The sequence below is a fragment of the Solea solea genome, chromosome 3 (assembly GCF_958295425.1).
Source record: "Solea solea chromosome 3, fSolSol10.1, whole genome shotgun sequence".
NCBI lineage: Eukaryota > Metazoa > Chordata > Actinopteri > Pleuronectiformes > Soleidae > Solea > Solea solea.
In genome coordinates, this window is record NC_081136.1 from 3,791,339 (window position 1) to 3,809,300 (window position 17,962).

Genomic DNA, 17,962 nt, shown 5'->3' on the forward strand with positions numbered 1-17,962 from the left:
TAATGCCCCAGGAGCTCAACTGGAGACTGCAAAGCAGTAAGAAATGATCTGTTGCTGTTGGCGTCTAATCTTAACCACTGTTGCAACGTCTCTCTCCTTGTTTTTGGATGTAAATCAGGTTCTGTTGATTGTGGTTAAACGTCTACTTTGTTAAGTGGAGAAGGATTTAAATGAATAATTTAGTTAAGTTACATTCAAATCGATCATAGAGGACTTAAGTTATGTTGTGATTGAAATCTCTACGTTTAAGGAGCTTTTAAGGAGATTTCTTTGAAGTCAATCGGTTCATCCTTGTCCGTGTCCAGCAGAGTGGAGCTGTGGCCTTGAGGAGGAGAATGTGCAGCTTCTGTCCACCTTCCTTATAAGGAGAAGTCGCTGGAGCAGCCCCACAGCAGTGGCCCCCACTCGCACCGTGACAGGTGGCTTATTTCAGCACAGTAACAGGAAGTGCACACACACACGCTCCTACTCCCACAGACAGACGCACAACAACTCTTCCCACTCTGCACTTGTGTGTGCAAAGCTGGAGATATCACACACACAGACACACATTCACACACAGAGACAGAGACACACACACACACACAGAGACAGAGACACACAAACACACACCCTTTTCTCAAACACAGTAAACGTGTCCGGATTAATGTTTGAGTGACGGAGGCTTTTTAGGTTAAAGCTCTTTTCTTTAAACTGCTTACATAAATATTACATTCAAATATCTGGACTTCATCATTTCATTTACATAAAATAATAACAAACAAAGTCAATAAATATAGAAAGTAAACATTGTAGTCGCCACTATAAACATACACCATATTTACAGCTACAAACAACATTTTACATAATAAAAATGATCATTAAAGTCTTGAGCCGACTTCTAAGAGGGAGTGTGTCACATTTCCTGAGAACCACTTCACCATGAAGCAGCCTTTTCTGGCTGTAAAACTGCAGTTTGTGTTCACCGTTCACTCCCTCACACCAAAGCCCATAGAGAAAAGTGACAATTTTAGCACAGACACAGACGCTGCTGGGCTACCGCCATCTCATTGGGTACGTTTTTTTGTCACTAATTTGTTCAAAAATAAATACCAAAAAAGGCATTTCAAACACTGCGGTTTACAAACTTCAGTTTCTGGCCAGGAAAAGTATATTCAAAACATTTTAGACTTAAGCAGACATAGATTTCATTAGGCGACCCTTATGTTAGGTGGCTGAAATAAAGTTTTTCCTTATGTCCCTGCTGGCAGCCATTTTATTAGTTTTTATCAACCAGCTCCCTCAGATATAATGTGAAGTAAAATGCAATTAATGGGCTAATTTGTGTGGTTGGGGTCGGGAGTGTGTGATGGTAAAGATGTGGGCGCGTTACCTTCGTCTTTCAGACGTGGGGACAGTGCCAGCGGTGGTGGTAGTGGTAGATATGCCGGTGGTGGTAGTGGTAGACGTGGTGGTCGTGGTAGAGCCAGTGTTCATAGTTGGGATAACGGCAGCAGACTCCTTCTCCTTCTCCCTCTCTGCTCTCTCCTCTGACCAGTACCTGATTTTAGAGTAGTGGTTTCTTTTTAGTCAAAGAATATCTGCTAGTAGCAGGTTGAGAGGTCACAGATTGTTGAATGAAAAAAATATAAGAATAAATAAAGGCAGAATAAATGCTGCCGTTCCCGTTACCTGCTGGTGAGACTGGTGGAGCCAGTGCGTGTGGAGGAGGAGCCCAGGCTGGAGAGCAGGCCGCGGTGGCCTGTGGGCGAGGTAACGGATGACGAGGTGGTGGTGGTCGTGGAGGAGGACGTGGTCGAGGAGCTCAGGTCCTCGTGTCTTCTGCCAAAAGAGCCGCTGCGTGATTTTGGTCAAGAGAGAGCATAAAGTGAGACGAGACAGAGCGCGGTTCAAGTAGAGGCCCGGAGATAAAAATACGACTAACAAATCAACTCTGAAACCGTTGTGGTTAATGATAATTAACTCTAAATTATGTGAAGATTGAATACTTTTAAACATCTTTTAACTTCGACTGTGTGTTTTTACACATCCAAGAGTCTATTTAATATTAAATTATGCAATCGTGTGACAAAGTCTGAAGTTATTCATGGAGTTGGGTTTAGTTTAATTGTCATTATTAGTAAATATCATTGTATACAAGATTAAGGTGCCTTCACAGTATAAGCATATAAAACCAGAGTTTAAAAAGAGTTTTGCATAGATTAAAAACCCTTGCAATAATAGGCCCAAGATTCTGGAACTCCGAACCTGAAGAAATAGTAAGTGTATATCTGTCTCAAATTTAGCATTAATCCTTAAATGACTGCATTTTCAAGCTTGTTTTAATGTTAATTAAGCAGTCGTCTGTAACAAGTGCTTTTTAAATTAAGCCAGATGTTATCTCTGAGTGTATTAACCTACTGAGGAATCTCTTCAAACCTACAGGCAATCGATTAAGATGAACCCAAAAAAAAAAAAAAAGGACACGTATGCAGAGCGTGGACACACACACACACACACACACAAAGAGACAGATGACAGGTGGGTATGGAGACGTTGAGCGTCAACCCCCCCCCGGGTGAGACGGGTGGTGTACCTGCGGTAAATGCTGTAAGACTGGTAGTAGGAGGTGGGCGGCTGCCAGGGTTTAGTATTACAGGCGTTAGGGTCCAAGCTGGAGGTGGACGAAGACTTGGCCGGCACGTCCCGCGTGCTGCCGCTCCGCCCTAGCGCTAGTGTATGGGACGTGCTGGTGTGGCGTTGGCAGGTGGGTGGGTGGGTGGGGAGCGAGAGAGGCATGTTAGCGGTGCGGGCGCACACACATACACAGACAGATAAAAGAACAGAGGAACGTGTATATATTTACGACAAGCTTTGACAAACTACTGATGCGTTCATGTCACATGGGAAGTGGCTGCTGTTTTGGGTTTTTATAGGTTATTGTTACGACAACCACCTTAGTTTATGCTGTCATTTTCTATTTTTACGATCTCAGAGCTGCAACTAAGGATTAATTTTATAATCGACAAGTCTGTCCATTCTTTTCACGATGGATCGAGTAATCGATAAATCAATATCAATCGATAAAATGTCAAAAGCATCAAACAAAAGTTGATGTTTTAATGGTTTCTTTGTCAATTGGAACAAAGTAACGAAATAATTTACTCACATTTAAGAAGCTGAGACAATCAGAAATCTTGTTTTAATCATGAAAAAAAGCTTCAAACCTATTCAATGATTAAGTCATTGTTTCAGCTCTACTCGAAACACTTGTTTGTTTAGTTTCAGAGACCTGTTACTATCGAGGAAACACGGTGGTGAAAAGAAGAACAAAGTAACTCAGAAACTGCTCAGTTTTTGCCCCCCCAAAAAAATGCAGCTCTGGAGTTTTGAAACAAAAACAGAAGCAGCTGCATTTTAAGACTTTACAGTTTTTAGACGCAACACAATGTCTAGTTTAATGCAGACAGCAGCTGGAGCTCCAGTTAGCATCCTGCCCCCGACGTCACCACAAAGACTTGAAGAGCACTCGATCCATTTAGACTGAACAAACACTCTCGATAAGCAGCATAGAGCTATAAATGCCACTGAAGTCAGATTTAAAGACGTAATTTTAAGGCCTGATACACCATATTGGTGATTTTCCCATATGACATGAATGCAGCGCACGAGTCCAAGTCTAGGTTTCTGTGCCATGAAACCATGACAGGACAAGTACAGTCATGCAACACACTCACATGACAGTGATAGAAACAAATGATAATAATAAAAAGCCGCATTGCGATGCTTTCTCAGCAGCAGCTGTGCAATAAAGCATGAACATAAATATCGCTAATGACAGAATGCAAGCACAGTGTACTGTGTTTGTCTACATTGTCGTGACGACGATGATGATGATGAACACATCAGATCAGACGTGAGGAGCAGAGGGGATCTGATGACGGGTTTCGTTTAGCCGCGATTTCGGGGCTAACCTGCGCTGATAGCTGGAGGTCCGGTTGGTGGAGGCGCTTCCTTCGCTGTTGTTCTTCAGGTCGTCGTCCCAGCGCCGCCGGGTGTAGGAGCCGCTGCGTATCAGAGAAGTAGAGTCCCTGTGGAAGCACAAGGTACAATAGTACGCCGGGCTTCGCCACACACACTTTCTCATTTACCTGGGATTTTGGGGGAAAAAATTATGGCGCGTTTCGACTGAAATTACCCGGGGAAGTAAGTGGAGAAAAGGGGGCTGTGCACTGTACTTTAAAACTAGCCTGCTTTAGATCAGACTAACACAATAATTCCATTAATCCTAACATCAGTGTAAATGCGCTGACGAAGAAGGGAGACATGTTTGCAACTCATCTAGCTTTCTTCCAATTACTGCTCCTTTGTGTGTAAAATATGGCAAAAGCAAACAAAAAGCGGTTGCTCAGGGTGACATACACACACCCTGCAATACACAGCAGTGGGCAGCAGGGGCCGCTCATGCGTGAACACACAGAGCCACTCTGACCTGTTTTCCTTCTCGTCGATGTCTGAAGTACTCGCCAGTCTCCTGGGGACGTTGGGGGTCACGTAGGCGAGTCGTGTACTCTTGTCCTTTTCCTGTAGGTGGAGGATCAAACGGGTGATCTGTGTTACATTCATTTATATTTTTTCTGCAGATGTTTCAAGATGATTTCACACAAAAAAAACCCTCACGGACCTTTTCTTTGTCCTTGTTGTCCAGGGTGGAGGAGAGGCGAGGGCTGGAGGCCGAGCGCATCACGCCCGTCGTGTCCTTCTCCCGCTGAGCCTCCTTCGTGGCCGTGATCTCCGCCAGCGCCCCGTAGCTGCCGGTCTTCCTCAGACCCAGGCGCCAGGAGGCCGGCGACTCGTCCTTCCGCTCCTCCTCCACTTTAGTGGAAACCTTTCCAGCAGGCTGAATGACCTGGAAGGGACACAAGGGCAGGGATTAAAGAAGACGTATGTATTTACAATTATAAAATATGTTGGTTTTTTTGTTATAGTAGTAGTAATAACAGTTTGGTTGTCAAAGGGCTGCAAATTCTCAAGATTATTGGTCATTTTAAAAGGAAGGACATGCTGGTTAAAAGGAATAATGACATCCAGATTTAATTTAAGAATATATTGGGAGGCTGGGAATCAGGAACTGGAACTGGAGTAGAATTAGAAGCCAGTGTGTGCCAGGAACCAGTTACCCATGAGAAAACTGAGAATTTTCCTCAAAGATATTTTGTTTTGAGTCTGCAAGGACAAGGACTTTTATTCTTTTTAACTCGACTCAATTCTTGAAAAACACACTTTTTAATTGTCAAATATTTGACAGAATTGATCATCTTAAACAAAGAGTCAAAGCTCGTTCAACTGGTCGGGATTTCGGCGTCACATTTTTGGCCACAAAGAGCAAGCAACATAAAAAAAAAAACCCACAGAAGCCACACAGACACACGGTGAAAGCACGACGAGGACGGTGCATTTAGGTGCAAACACGATGTCGGGTCGATGAGTGAAAGTCAGCGATAACTGGATCATCAAGCCCGGGGACAATTAGGGGAGTGTTAAAACAACCTTGTGTGTGAGATGGGGGGGGGGGGGGGCGGGGGGGTTGAACAACTGTGCTTCACACACACCGATGCCTCACCATGGGTTTTTTGGGCAATAGAGAAATGCCAGTTTTGCGCAAGCCTTGTCGCCACAATGCAGGACAGCCCGGCTCCGCCACAGGCATGAGGGGAGTAATATATTCAGACTAAAGCCAACCAAGACAAGAGCCCAGAGAGGGGAGGGGAGGGGAGGAAGGGGAGGCCGGGAGAATGACAAGAGGTAAAGACAAAGAAAAAAAAAAAGCCAGAATAAGACAGAAGCAGCAGCAGCAAAAGAAAACGCACTTTACAGCAAGGAAAGATTTTTTTTATTTTTTTAAAGCCCTAGTCACACAGCACAATGCTTACTGCCAAACCAGCAAGGGTGGTGGTGGGGTTAACAAACATCTGGTAGTGTCAAAACCTGGTTAATGTTTTGCACACTCTTGTTAGACAGGAGACATTGTGATGTGCGAAAAGCTAGGCTTTAAAAAAAATAAAAATGTAAAAAATAAAAAAGAGAACAGAGCAGAACAGAAAAGGTCATTGCAAGAGAAGAGAATAAAGAGAAAATGATAAAGTCTGTTGACAGAAGGATAGTGAGTGCTAGAGGGTGCCAATTTCAAAATAAGATGCATTGATGAGGTTTCTAATGAAGTCTCATTTGATTACATGTTAAATATAATATTAACGTCCCTAACTTTCGGTGTGGACTCGGCTTTTAGGTCAGGTTGTTTTGCACCAGTTACTATATAGTTAAATGTGTTATTTTTAGCCAAAAGTCATCAAATTTGTACTTTCTGATAAATAAATAATAATAATAATAATAATAATGACAATAATAATAAGGTGAAGACTAATGAGGCCAAGAAAGAGAGAAATTAGGACACAAATTTAGCTAAATTGACTAAATTAAACTGATAAATCCCACCTCAGAGTATTTACAACCTAGTGTATAATATTTTAGCAAATTTAAGATGATTTAAGGCCTAAATTTCATATTACATATTAACATTTTTAATGTTATGCCTCCATTTTGCCAGCAGAGGGTAGCAGACTCAAGCGAGAGAAAAGAAACAACTACCACCCCACATGTACTGTACCTACTCATCCTGAAGAGACGGACTAATAAAAATAACAAAACTGATAGATGTTGGTGGATTTTCTTGGTTTGTGTATGAAAGGAAACGTTCCTCAGCAGCTTCGCGTAGCATACGAGGCGTTCAAGTGTCTGCCAATCGGAGGAGTGAAAACTGCCGTTGTTTTTATACCACATCATACCTTCTTCACCGGCGACGTGGGTGTCGGCACCTGGTTGGTCTGGATCGTTGGCGATGTCGCGGTGATGCTGGTCGGAACGGGCGTTGTGCTGTTGCTTACCGACGCTGAGGGTTTGCTTTTGTCTGTGGCGGTAAAACAACAAAACAAATTACGAGTTACCACTGATGACCAGTGAAGTGTCACACTATTTATGTACTTGGGTTAGGGCGTTCTTAAGATGATACAACCACAAAAAATGGTTTCGCGGGGTCATCACGACCCTTGACCGATAAATTCCAATCAGGTCGTCCTTCGGTCCAAGTGAATGTGCTGCTGCTTTTAATTCTGCCTCTGTTTGGTCTTCGAGTACGCCGTGTTCTTTATCCATCCAGCAAAACTGTCAGACCCCAACTGAGGGAGCGTCCGTTTGTGTACAGCAGTAGCACAGACGTGGGTGGGTGGGAAGAAGGGTTTACGCCATGAAACTGTTGAACTACTGGGTTTTTTTGAGCAGCAGAATTCACTCATGCAGGCGTCCCACTTTACTAGCGCAATGTTGCTATTGCCTCCACCCGTCTTTGTGTGAACTCATTTCACAATGGATTGAATAATAGCAGATATTTGTCTACATTTAAATGTTACAAACTAGAGTTTTATGAAATTTGACCATCGAGGCCAGCATAACTTCTTCTCCTTCTTCTGGCTTCTCCTTTTAGGGGTCGCCACATGCCTCCATTTTGCCCTCTCCCTTGCGTCCTCTTCTGGAACACAGACTTGTCCTTGTGTCCTCCTGCCCCAGCAGCAGAGCTCCGTCTTCAACATCCTTTATCCAATATATAACCTCAATCCTCTCCTCTGCACGTGACCAAACCATCTCAACCCTGTCTCCCTTATCTCCAAACCGTTCAACCTGAGATGCCCCTCAAAATATGCTCATTTCTAATCACGTCCATCCTGGTCAACCCCCAACGAAAAATCTCAGCATTTTCACATTTCTTAAATGAAAAGTTATAGTTAAAGTTATCTTCTCCTAGTACACTGTGCACACATTACAGTAAATCAGGATTTTTACGAGTGGCGATGACGAGCAAAGTCCCTTTCGCTTTGGGGACATGATTTAGCGACACTACGCACAGTACCTGCTTCAGTCTCCGACTCGGAATCCTCTTCCTCCTCTTCCTCGCTGGAGCAGCTCGATTCGTCCCTCTTCCCTTCCTCTTCTTCATCCACCTTCTCCGGCTCCAGGGTCTCGATGCGCGGGGCCGTCTTCTCCGGCTCCAGGAGCAGCGTTTCTTTGCTGCAACACAGAAAAGACCATTGCCGTTTGTAGACAGAGGACAGTCGCGCAAATTATTGGAAAGAAAGGGGGCGTAAAAACAATTTTTTTTTACCTCTTGAGCGGCTTCAGTGATTGGTTGTTATCCCCAGTGGTTGTTGTTTCAATCAAAGGAGATTTCTTAACGTCTTTCTTCTCACTCAAGAGCTGGAAAAACAGAACCTCAGGCTTTCATGGCAATTTTTTTTAAATGAAAAAGCCGATAAGCAAACATGACTCACCAGATTCTGTTTCTTCTGCAGTTCCTCTAAATATCCCAGCACGTCTTCGTCTGATACGTCGAAGGCCGTCTGGCCCTGCGGGGGAGAGAGCGAGAGAGAGAACATTAAAATACAAGTTGTGTAAAACGAGTAACTGCACGGCAATTTGAAAATACCGACCATTTTATTCATGACGTCCATGTCGCATAGATGCTCCACCAGTATCCGACATGCCTCCTCTTTGCCCCAGTGTGCTGCTGCATGTAGTGGAGTCCAGCCGTCATAGTCCTTAATATTTACATCATACCCTGCTTGGATTAAAAGCCTACACAGTGAGGAAAGAGAGGAAAACAATGGGGTTTTTGTTAGAGTTACGACATTTTCTCACATTTCTTAACTTGTGTTTTAAAGGTGTTTCGGCTTTCATAAGTGAGTCAAAAAAACATCGTTGGCGTCTCCAAGCACAGCTGGATGTGGCTGAGACAATTTAAAGCCTTAATATTTCAGCCTATAAATCTGCGTCCTCGAGTGGCGGAGGCTGCGTTAGATCAGCGCGACGGAGACAACGTCGGAACAACGGGACTCTTGACGAGACGCAGAGACGGGAGACATGTTTGTATTCGGCGGAGAGAGAGAGAAATTCCTGATGCTCGACCTCGGCCGCAATCTCGACTTTAAACAGTATTTATATAATGTAAAAGTTAGAGGCTGAGCTTTATGTAACAGGCTGTAAACTGTGTTGGTCTGAGCTCCAGCAGGGACACTGTGAAATGAGGTCTGCTGTTGGTGGTGGATTTTCAAACAGGGATGTACAGGGTAAGGATGAGCTGACACAGTATCAGTATTGTGCTGATAAGTGGCCAAAATAATGGGACAGGATGTACTGTATGTATCATAAATGCTTATACATGGGGAACATGATGTAAAGAGAGAGTGTCATGTGAAAACGATGTGAGGGAGAGCTTCAGATGTTCGAGGTCGACCGATATGGGTTTTCTACAACTGATATTTGTTTGGCCTATATACTTGGACTATTTTCTTTCTGGGAGAGGATGGGATAAACTAAAATATAATCGTGTTAGACAAGACAAATGGTCCAAGTCGGTTCCAAACATTATTTGCCAGAAACACACTCTTTTTACAATTTTTTACGGATGCTCGTTACAGCTCCAACTTAAACTTTACGCCACCTGTTTGAAATAATACTGAATTTCAAACTAAAAAGTAACAGCCCTAAGTTGGAGCATTACGTTTCTGTTATGACTACGTAGTAAACGGATCAAGACAAATGTCTTATTCATAGCGAAAAGCTTGTAATATTGGCATCATATCGGACACCTAAATTCCCCAGCTCAAAAAGCTATTGTCTTCTATGCAAACATTTAATATCTTTAAGTTCTTATTCCTGCAATTGAATACAGAGTAGTGAACATTAAACGTGAAAAATTACACCACAAAATCAAATTGCATATTGAAAATCTTTAAGAAACACAACTACAGCTATGGTTCAGCCCTACAAGTGCTTACTTTAAAACCTCAACGTATCCCTTGGCAGCGGCTACGTGGAGCGCCGTTCCTCCGGACTTGGCGTGCCGGACGTCCTGAATCTGGCCGCTGTTGAGCCACTGCCGGGCGTCCCGCAGCATGATCCGCTCCTCCTCTTTCCGGGCCGCCTCGATATCCACCCCTAACATTGGAGACAGAAGGACAGGCGAGATGTTAGAACGTGACGTCCAACTTTCCAGCTGTAGCTTTCCGAGCCGAGCCGAGGCACACGGCACAATTACAGTTGAGATATTTATTAAGAGTTCTTGTCTTACACCAACTGCAGCGCGGTATGCGAGTGTTTGGAATACGTTACATTAGTCCGTGACTTTGGATTATGGCAGCGAGAGCCGTGTAAATATTTCCGCGCATAGCCATGACATGCAGCTTCGCGTATGTAATCCTGCTATGACAATGCAGCAATAATGATAGCTATGACGACTCTGTTACATAAGCTGCCACCCGCTCGCCCCTGTGCTTTTATTAAACTGGGCCTCGGTGCTATTTATTGGTGCTCCAGAGGAGAGAAATAGAGAAATAGACACAGCATTACTCTGGAAACCAAAGCTCTCGCTCTCCGCTTTGACAAAACGTGTTTTTGGAGCCAATAATCTGTCAATTCAGTGATGAAATAATAGCTGCTAAGACACCGGCCTTAAGCCAGTTAAGTGGGTCAATATGTCTGTGCTACACACCGCATGCATGAACGCCAGGAGTGAAAAAAAACGGCCCTGCGTCGTTTCGCCGACACCTGGTGGGAAGGCGAGACGGTCTGAGACGCGCCGCTGCACGATTCGACTCGCCGGATCGAGCGTCAGCTGTGTTGAGCTGCGTAAACAGTGATGCGGGAGGCGCTCTGAGGAACGAGCCAAAACATCAGCTGATATTAAAAAGGGTTTGTTGGGCTTTTTTTTGTGCTTCTCACATCATCAGTCTTTTCATGACACCTTTGAAAGACGTCTTTTTCTCCCCCCACGTTGTCTTAAAACAGTAGTTCATAAATTCGTAAATAAATGTCTCTTAGATTCAAACCACTGTCAAATAAGATCGATTAAGCTAATTGTAATTAATTATCGTCAAGTCTGATGTGCCAGTTATAGGACTTTTTGCCGGTATCCAATATACCAGGAGTGCTTGGGCCGATAACCAAGAAAAGTGGTCAATTAGTTGTTGTAGAGGCCGCTAGCACAGAAGTCAAGGAGGTAGAGGTGTATTTATCGGTAGATCCTGGTGTGTTTGCCAATATCCGATAATACATTTTGAAGCCAATATCGTGCATCCCCAAGTTTGGCTGACGACAAAGAAAAAGCATCTGCAAAAAGTGTAAGAAGTGAAATCTATTGCCTCCACCTCCTTGTGTGTATACTGTGCTGCCACTGTATACACACAAACGCTCCCTCAGGCAGGTCTGATAGTACTTGCTTGCTCGAGCAGGACGCAGAATATTATGTTAAATCGTTCCTGTTCACGGAGACCTAACAACAACAACAATTACCAAATGTTACGCAGTGCAGCTTTAAAATAGCACAGATAAATAAAAATAAAATCCTCTTTCCACCACATTAAAAACACAGTCTCCCATTGAGGAAAAGAAAGGGTAATATTCCGGCCGGGTTGAGGACTGGACATGTTGCTCATTAAGAGGATTACGGAGCTCAAGTCTTAAGAAAGTGAACCCAAATGGGAAGAAGATGACTCAGTGTCTGAGTGTATGTTTGACTGGATTTCAAGTTCCTTCTCAAACGGCGCGTGTGCGTGTGTGCGCGTGTGTGTGTGTGTGTGTGTGGTGACTGTTGAACAGTAACTGGACCTACGTCTCACCGTGGCAGGCCGCTGAGTGAAGCCGTAACTCAGTAATGCCAGCGCTGAATAACGTGGCTTGTTTTTGATGGAAACTCCCACAACTCGAGTCGAATGACGACACACTCAAGTCATAATAAAAAGTCATAAAAACCAGATACACTAGTACTTATAGTACTAGTTATCGGCAAACCTCCGACAATAGGACTAATGACTAAAACAGTAGGCTGAATAGGCTTCTACTTCCTTGACTTTTACGCCCTCACCAAACATGATAAAAGAGCAGTCTTTGTAATTTGCTAATTGCTGTGTTTTAAATTGCTCATCCCTTACACGTATTTGATTGCTTTTTAAAGCTCCAGTGTGTTGGATTTATTAACCATTTGGCAGAAATGGAATATAAAATAATTGTACTGGTGTTTCACTGACTGTACAATAACCTGCATGTGTGATTTATTGTTTTCTTTATACTTACATTCTCTATTGATGAGAAAACCATGTTTTCATTGCACAAACTAGACACGTTTTGAGCTTTAATTTATAACTGAATGAAACTTCACCAATAGAGGTCACTATATCCTACACACGGTCCCTTTAAATTAGGAATTGCTCCAGTGCATCAGTTTTTGTTTTTTAAACCCATTTTATGACTTAATTTGTGTTGGGGCCATTGGATGCAGCTCTTAGAAAATTGTAATAAACACAAATCAAAGTGTAGATATTAGGCAAAGGTTGACATGCTTATAAGAGAAAAACATGGCAGTCTAAATTTTAAATCTCTTGAGATTTGAGGAGTTGGATTATTTTAGTGTAGCATACTATTGCAAGCTTCTCCAGACGTCCAGATCCTCGCTTTAATCGAGTTAAGACACACAGGAATGCCATAATTCAAGCATTACAAAAGCCACACTCAATCTATTAAGGGAGGGCAACATAAAGTGCATATATATCACATGTATTGTGGTAGAAAAACAATGTAGACTTCATCAGGACAATTCAGTTTTAAGTGGGGAATGGGAGCTGGCCACTTAGGGTTACGTCCCGTGATCATTTGCCTACAGTGAGTCTATAAAAAGCAGGGAGGCCTCTAAGTAGGACTTCGGAACGAGAGCTGAACGGGAGAGTTGGCAGCGGTTCAACACCAAGTTTTTTGTCATCTTCTACAGAAGCAGAAAATCCAATAGACCAAATAAGGACTTGCCTCCTGCTTCACCTTACAGACATTTTACTGTCACTGGGAAAAGTCTAACTGAACGCAAACACCATCGTTCCAACATTTCATTTAAAAAGAGTTGGAAGATCAGGCACAATGTGAGGAACATTTATGAGCGTGTCGACCTTCAGTAGTATGTTTAAAGTGACAGAGAGCAGCATTCATTCAGCGGCAGGTGGACTGTTTGACCCTATCCAGGGTCACAGAACCAGATCGAAAGGTAGTTTCTGCCAAAGGGGGGAAACCACAGCCCTCTCTGTAACAAGTGTAACCTTATAACTGATTGGTATCTCTTTTGGAGGGCAGAAAATCACATTACAAACATACAGGAAAGGTTACACAACGGCGTGTTGCATAACACCGCCTGCTCACTCCAGCAAATATAGGAACAACCTGTGCATTGTCTGCAGCTCGTAAGAAGACGAGAGTTTTTTATGACTGAATAAATATATACCAATGAGCCATATAATTAAAACAAGTCGTCTGGTTTTAACGTCATGGCTGTATATGTACATATACACGCACATGTGCAGGTTGTAGCATGAGGCAAAGCAAATGAGATAAGTCAAATAAAATGCAAAAGGTTTTGTCCTGAACTTAACTGGTAACCTATTGGTATCACACTCGTAATGTCATTCATTTTCAGAGTTACAGAGAAACAAATGTGCTATTGTCTCATTGGGAAGCAAACAAATAATCATGTGATTAAATTGTTGGTTTGTTTAGGTTTGGGTGGACCAAATATTAAAATATTTTAAAGGGGAGAATGTGAATATGAAAAGCTTTTTTTGAGACTTGGTTTAACTTTTGCATTCAAAACACTGAATAAAATGACAGTAGAAAACTTATTACAACGCCTTATGACGCCACCTGTTATGGTTGATCCATGTGAATTCTTACTGTTCACAAAAATAAAAAGGAATTTATGCTGTTGTGAAGATTACAATCGTGTTAAATGACGTTCGCAGAGGCAGCGGTCAGGTGCTCTGAAGCAGGCCGGCTTTCATCTTATAAAGAAATCGGAGAAATTGAAGGTGACACTTGGAGATGCTTCAGTGGATGAGAGTGAGACGAGTCTCTCCACTGCTGCGTCACACGGAGCGTAAAACCATGTAAACAGCACATTAGGGCCCAATTATCACTACACGTCATGTGCTTTCAAACACTTGGACCCTACTGTAACACTGGGAACAGTCTTCAAATGGCCTGTTGCTCAGAATGAGCAGGACTTTAGACATAAAGTCCTCTAGGGCTGCAACTAACGAGTATTTTCATAATCGATTACACTGTCGATTACTTTCTCAATTAATCCAGTGATTGTTTGGTCCATAAATTGTCAGAAAGTGCTCCCAAATGTCTTGTTTTGTCCAAAAACCAAAAACTATTCTGTTTTAATGATTTCTTTGTGATATGGAGCAAAGCAACCAGAAAATATTCACATTTAAGAAGCTGAAAAAAAATCAGAAAACTTTAATCAATTGTCAAAACAGTTACAATATTTGATTATTTGAGCAATTGTTTCCCTTAAGTCCTCATTTTAATCACTTATCCAGATGTTTGTTTTCACTTGGGCGTTGGGGGAAGCTCAACCTTGCACCTCAAAAACCTTAACTACACAGCCTAGAAGAGCATCAGACTGACAATCTGAAGACAACCAGCAGAGGGCGCTGTGCGCACAGCTTGGTCTGGGATCTACTAAGACCAAGTAAATCTTGGTACACCAGGAAAAAAACAAGACCGTGAAGTTTTGTTTTGAGGTGAAAACTGACGACGTGGTTGCTACGCCCTCGAGTGCGCTTTGATATTTCTGCTGACTCATTTTTGTTCTAAGGGAGGATACTAATTACTAAAATAAAGTAATTATTTCATCCAATTAAGCAAGTCTTGTGACGCCCTGCCGCAACATGATGTACTAATCGGCTTCATCAACTGCATTGTGGAGATGAGCCTGCATTTCTCTACAGTCCCTCTGTCTTAAGCAGCTCCCCTACTTCATGAATCCTGAAGTCCTCCTCAGAAACACCACTGTGAGCTTCCTCTTCCTACAACGCCGCAGATACAGGCGATTGTGGTGGTAGGAAGCCCACCTTCCATGTTTGTGCGATGCTGTCATGCCGTGTCGTGTCTAAACACCGTGTAAACCACGCCGCGAGGACTTTAAAATCAGTGTAAGTGCATGGTCATGTTCCGACATTCTGGACGAAAGGTCATTTCTAACAAGGTTGCTGTTTTCAAAGACTTCAATTTCACACCTTACTGTAACATCTTCTAAAAAGGTAGCACGTTAGACCAGCCAACCTTTATTAGTGAAATGTGAGGCCCCGGAAAAAGCACCAGCCCCCAGCCTGAGGCAAGTAAACATGTCTGTGCGTGGCCCCCTCGCTGTAGCAGAGGGGCCCCCTTTCATCATCCGTAAAAATGCCCTGGCCAAAAATAGAAAGGCCTGATTTTTCAGTTTTGAATCATCACATGAGAGCTAACAACACAGCTGGACTCCCTTTCTTTTGTATTACGTAAGTTCACTTCAAGCTGCAACTGCAGGGGAAAAAGGCGGGTGTAGGATGACTAATAAATACTAATGCATGCATGAAACTCTGCTGCGCTGCGCTGCGCTGGAGCCCCCCCCCCCCCCCCCCCCTAAGCCTTTAAAGATAGATTACACAACATATTTTTGGTCTTTAATTATCAATTCTTTCAGAATAACAGTTTAGTAAAATGTAAAGAGAGACTTGAACTTCTAATGTGTGCATTTTTTTTTTAAGAAGAATCTATTTTAATGATTCTATTCATATCTATCTATATATATTTATATACTTACAATAAAGGTATTTCCAGTAGAGCTGAAACAATTGCTTGATTATTAATTGATTACTAAATTAATTGTCAGCTATTTTGATAATCGAATCATCTGTTTGAAGCTTTTTTCTGATCGTTTTAGCTTCTTAAACGTGAATATTTTCTTAATTTCTTTGCTTCATATAACAAAGAAATCATTAAAAAACTGAATCATTTCCACATTTGACAAACACTGATCAACATTTTTCAGCATGATTACTCAATTAATTGTGAAAATAATCGTTAGTTGCAGCTCTAATTTCCACTCATCTGCCAACTCTGCAAAGCAACCTAAATATGAGCTACATACTTTCTCAACTTTCTTTACTGATGTTTTCCGCCTAATTAATTCTTCACTATCTGGACTGACGTTGGATATCTTCATAACAAATCTCTTTAAAAATGTTGGTGTAATCTTTCCTTTTTGTTTTATTTTAAAACAGCGGCCACTTTGACAACAAGTCAAATAGTGTTCATAATAACATTGAACATAACAACACACAACACGTGGCTGCTCTGCTACACTGCGGGTCAGAGGTCACGGTGCGTGTGATCCCGTACCTTGTCGGTTGATCTCGTTCTTCAGCAGCTCCTCCATTGGCTCCTCTTCGGCAATGTCCAGAGGCGTCTCGCCTTCACTGTTCACCACTCCCACATTAGCACCCTGGCTTATAAGATATCTGCAATAAAACAAACAAACAAACAAACAGGATACACTTAGAGTCGTTGCACTAGCATGAATCAAAGGTCAAATGACTCTTTGACAGGGTGAAGAGGAAAAGACTTGAGGGCAAAATGTCACTTCCAAGAGGAAACAGTTGAAGCACAGGAGGTTTTCATCGTCGTGTTGCTCTTGGTTTGCGGCCAACATTGACTGACGCAACCGCACAGTTGTCTGCTCAGCTCCTGTTTGACTGGTCACGCCTCGGCTACACCTTCAGGCCCAATCGCAGACGCTTGCCAATTACAATAATTACAATAACAGGAGTGTAACTATCAGAACTCGTAGGTTTGACGCTAAAATTAGCTCCATGGATATTTCCTCTATGTATGCAGTTGAGTGCACGGTTAGTTTAAATGATGATAAAAGTGGTCTTCCTCAGGCTGTGCAACCACAGCAAACAGAACCACACCTAAGAAATAAAGAAAGTCAAGACAAATACAATGTTTGACATTTTTGTGCATCATTTATTAACCAACATGTGCCCTGACTGTATCTGTTATGAGCTTATATGGGCTGTTGATTAACTTTTTATCATTTTTGACAGAAGCCTTTATCAAATGGATCTGCTCAACTCGATGGTTTTATTAAATATGTCAATAAAACTGGATTCTTTTTGACGGTGGATTATCGTAAACTCTACACTACAATCACTAACGTTAAAATACAGTGGTGTAAATAAATAGGTCACGCATAGTCAATCGGGTTTAATCGGGTAAATTGTTTCACCTCTACTGGTATAGTAAAATTAGATTAAGATTATTTGTTCCGTTTTCTACAGCTCCATTCGGATCAAACACCCTTAACACGATTTCCCTCCAAGTACCACTGGAAGAAGCTCGCGTACCACTGCTGGTACACACTCCACAGTTTTAGAAACACGCAGCTCTGAACAGTCTCTATGACCCATGTTACAGGCGTGTAATGTGAACTCATAAAAGGTCACAAGTTCAACCATAAAAACCCCTGAAATACATATTAGAAAACCCCTAGAATTGAAGCATTAAAGTGCAGCATGTCCACGGCTCCTTAAGCGATTTAACTTAAGCTTTTTAACCATTTGACATCTTTACGTCAGCTGCGTCCAATTAAAGCTGCGGTGGCAAGACTCGGGTCCTTCCCATTAAAGCGACGCACCACTTGAAACAAGCCCTGCCCCCCCACCTCCCAAATGGCAAGTGCGAGTGCACTAACGTTTAAAACATTCTTGATTGGACTTTCTTTCCTGCCCCATTATGGGTCAGCTTCAGTGGATTTGACGGGGTTTGTGGTCTGGACTCCCGCTGCGAGTTCCCTAACCAACCCCTGCCATTTTTGCAGGCTGCGGTGACACCAGGGGGGGGTGGGCTTGCAGATACCAACGCGGCCTCCTTTACTGTTCCCATTACTGTGAATGAGGATGCTTGAGGACTAAAAATGGGACGGGCTGCCGAGGACTCGCAGAAAAAAATAAAAACACCGCCCACATCAGGTTTGCTGACGAGTTGCTCCCTTCTATGACATGATGTC

The 17,962-nt window shown here is 42.7% G+C and overlaps 1 protein-coding gene across 6 annotated transcripts in view; it reads right to left on the bottom strand.

Moving 5' to 3' along the window:
* ppp1r12a (protein phosphatase 1, regulatory subunit 12A) overlaps positions 1–17,962 on the bottom strand; it is a 55,305-nt gene that overhangs the window by 14,306 nt on the left and 23,037 nt on the right. For 4 of the 6 annotated variants that reach the window (XM_058624370.1, XM_058624371.1, XM_058624369.1 and 1 more), the window contains exons 3-15: positions 16,294–16,412; positions 9,867–10,026; positions 8,520–8,664; positions 8,361–8,435; positions 8,195–8,286; positions 7,943–8,100; positions 6,825–6,946; positions 4,664–4,888; positions 4,472–4,563; positions 3,954–4,070; positions 2,576–2,728; positions 1,672–1,836; positions 1,373–1,540 (exon numbers count right to left, since the gene is read on the bottom strand). In XM_058624370.1, coding sequence (XP_058480353.1) covers positions 1,373–1,540; positions 1,672–1,836; positions 2,576–2,728; positions 3,954–4,070; positions 4,472–4,563; positions 4,664–4,888; positions 6,825–6,946; positions 7,943–8,100; positions 8,195–8,286; positions 8,361–8,435; positions 8,520–8,664; positions 9,867–10,026; positions 16,294–16,412 — 1,791 coding nt within the window. The remainder of the gene's footprint in view (positions 1–1,372; positions 1,541–1,671; positions 1,837–2,575; positions 2,729–3,953; positions 4,071–4,471; positions 4,564–4,663; positions 4,889–6,824; positions 6,947–7,942; positions 8,101–8,194; positions 8,287–8,360; positions 8,436–8,519; positions 8,665–9,866; positions 10,027–16,293; positions 16,413–17,962) is intronic. The other 2 variants (XM_058624374.1, XM_058624373.1) reach the window with 1 other exon arrangement.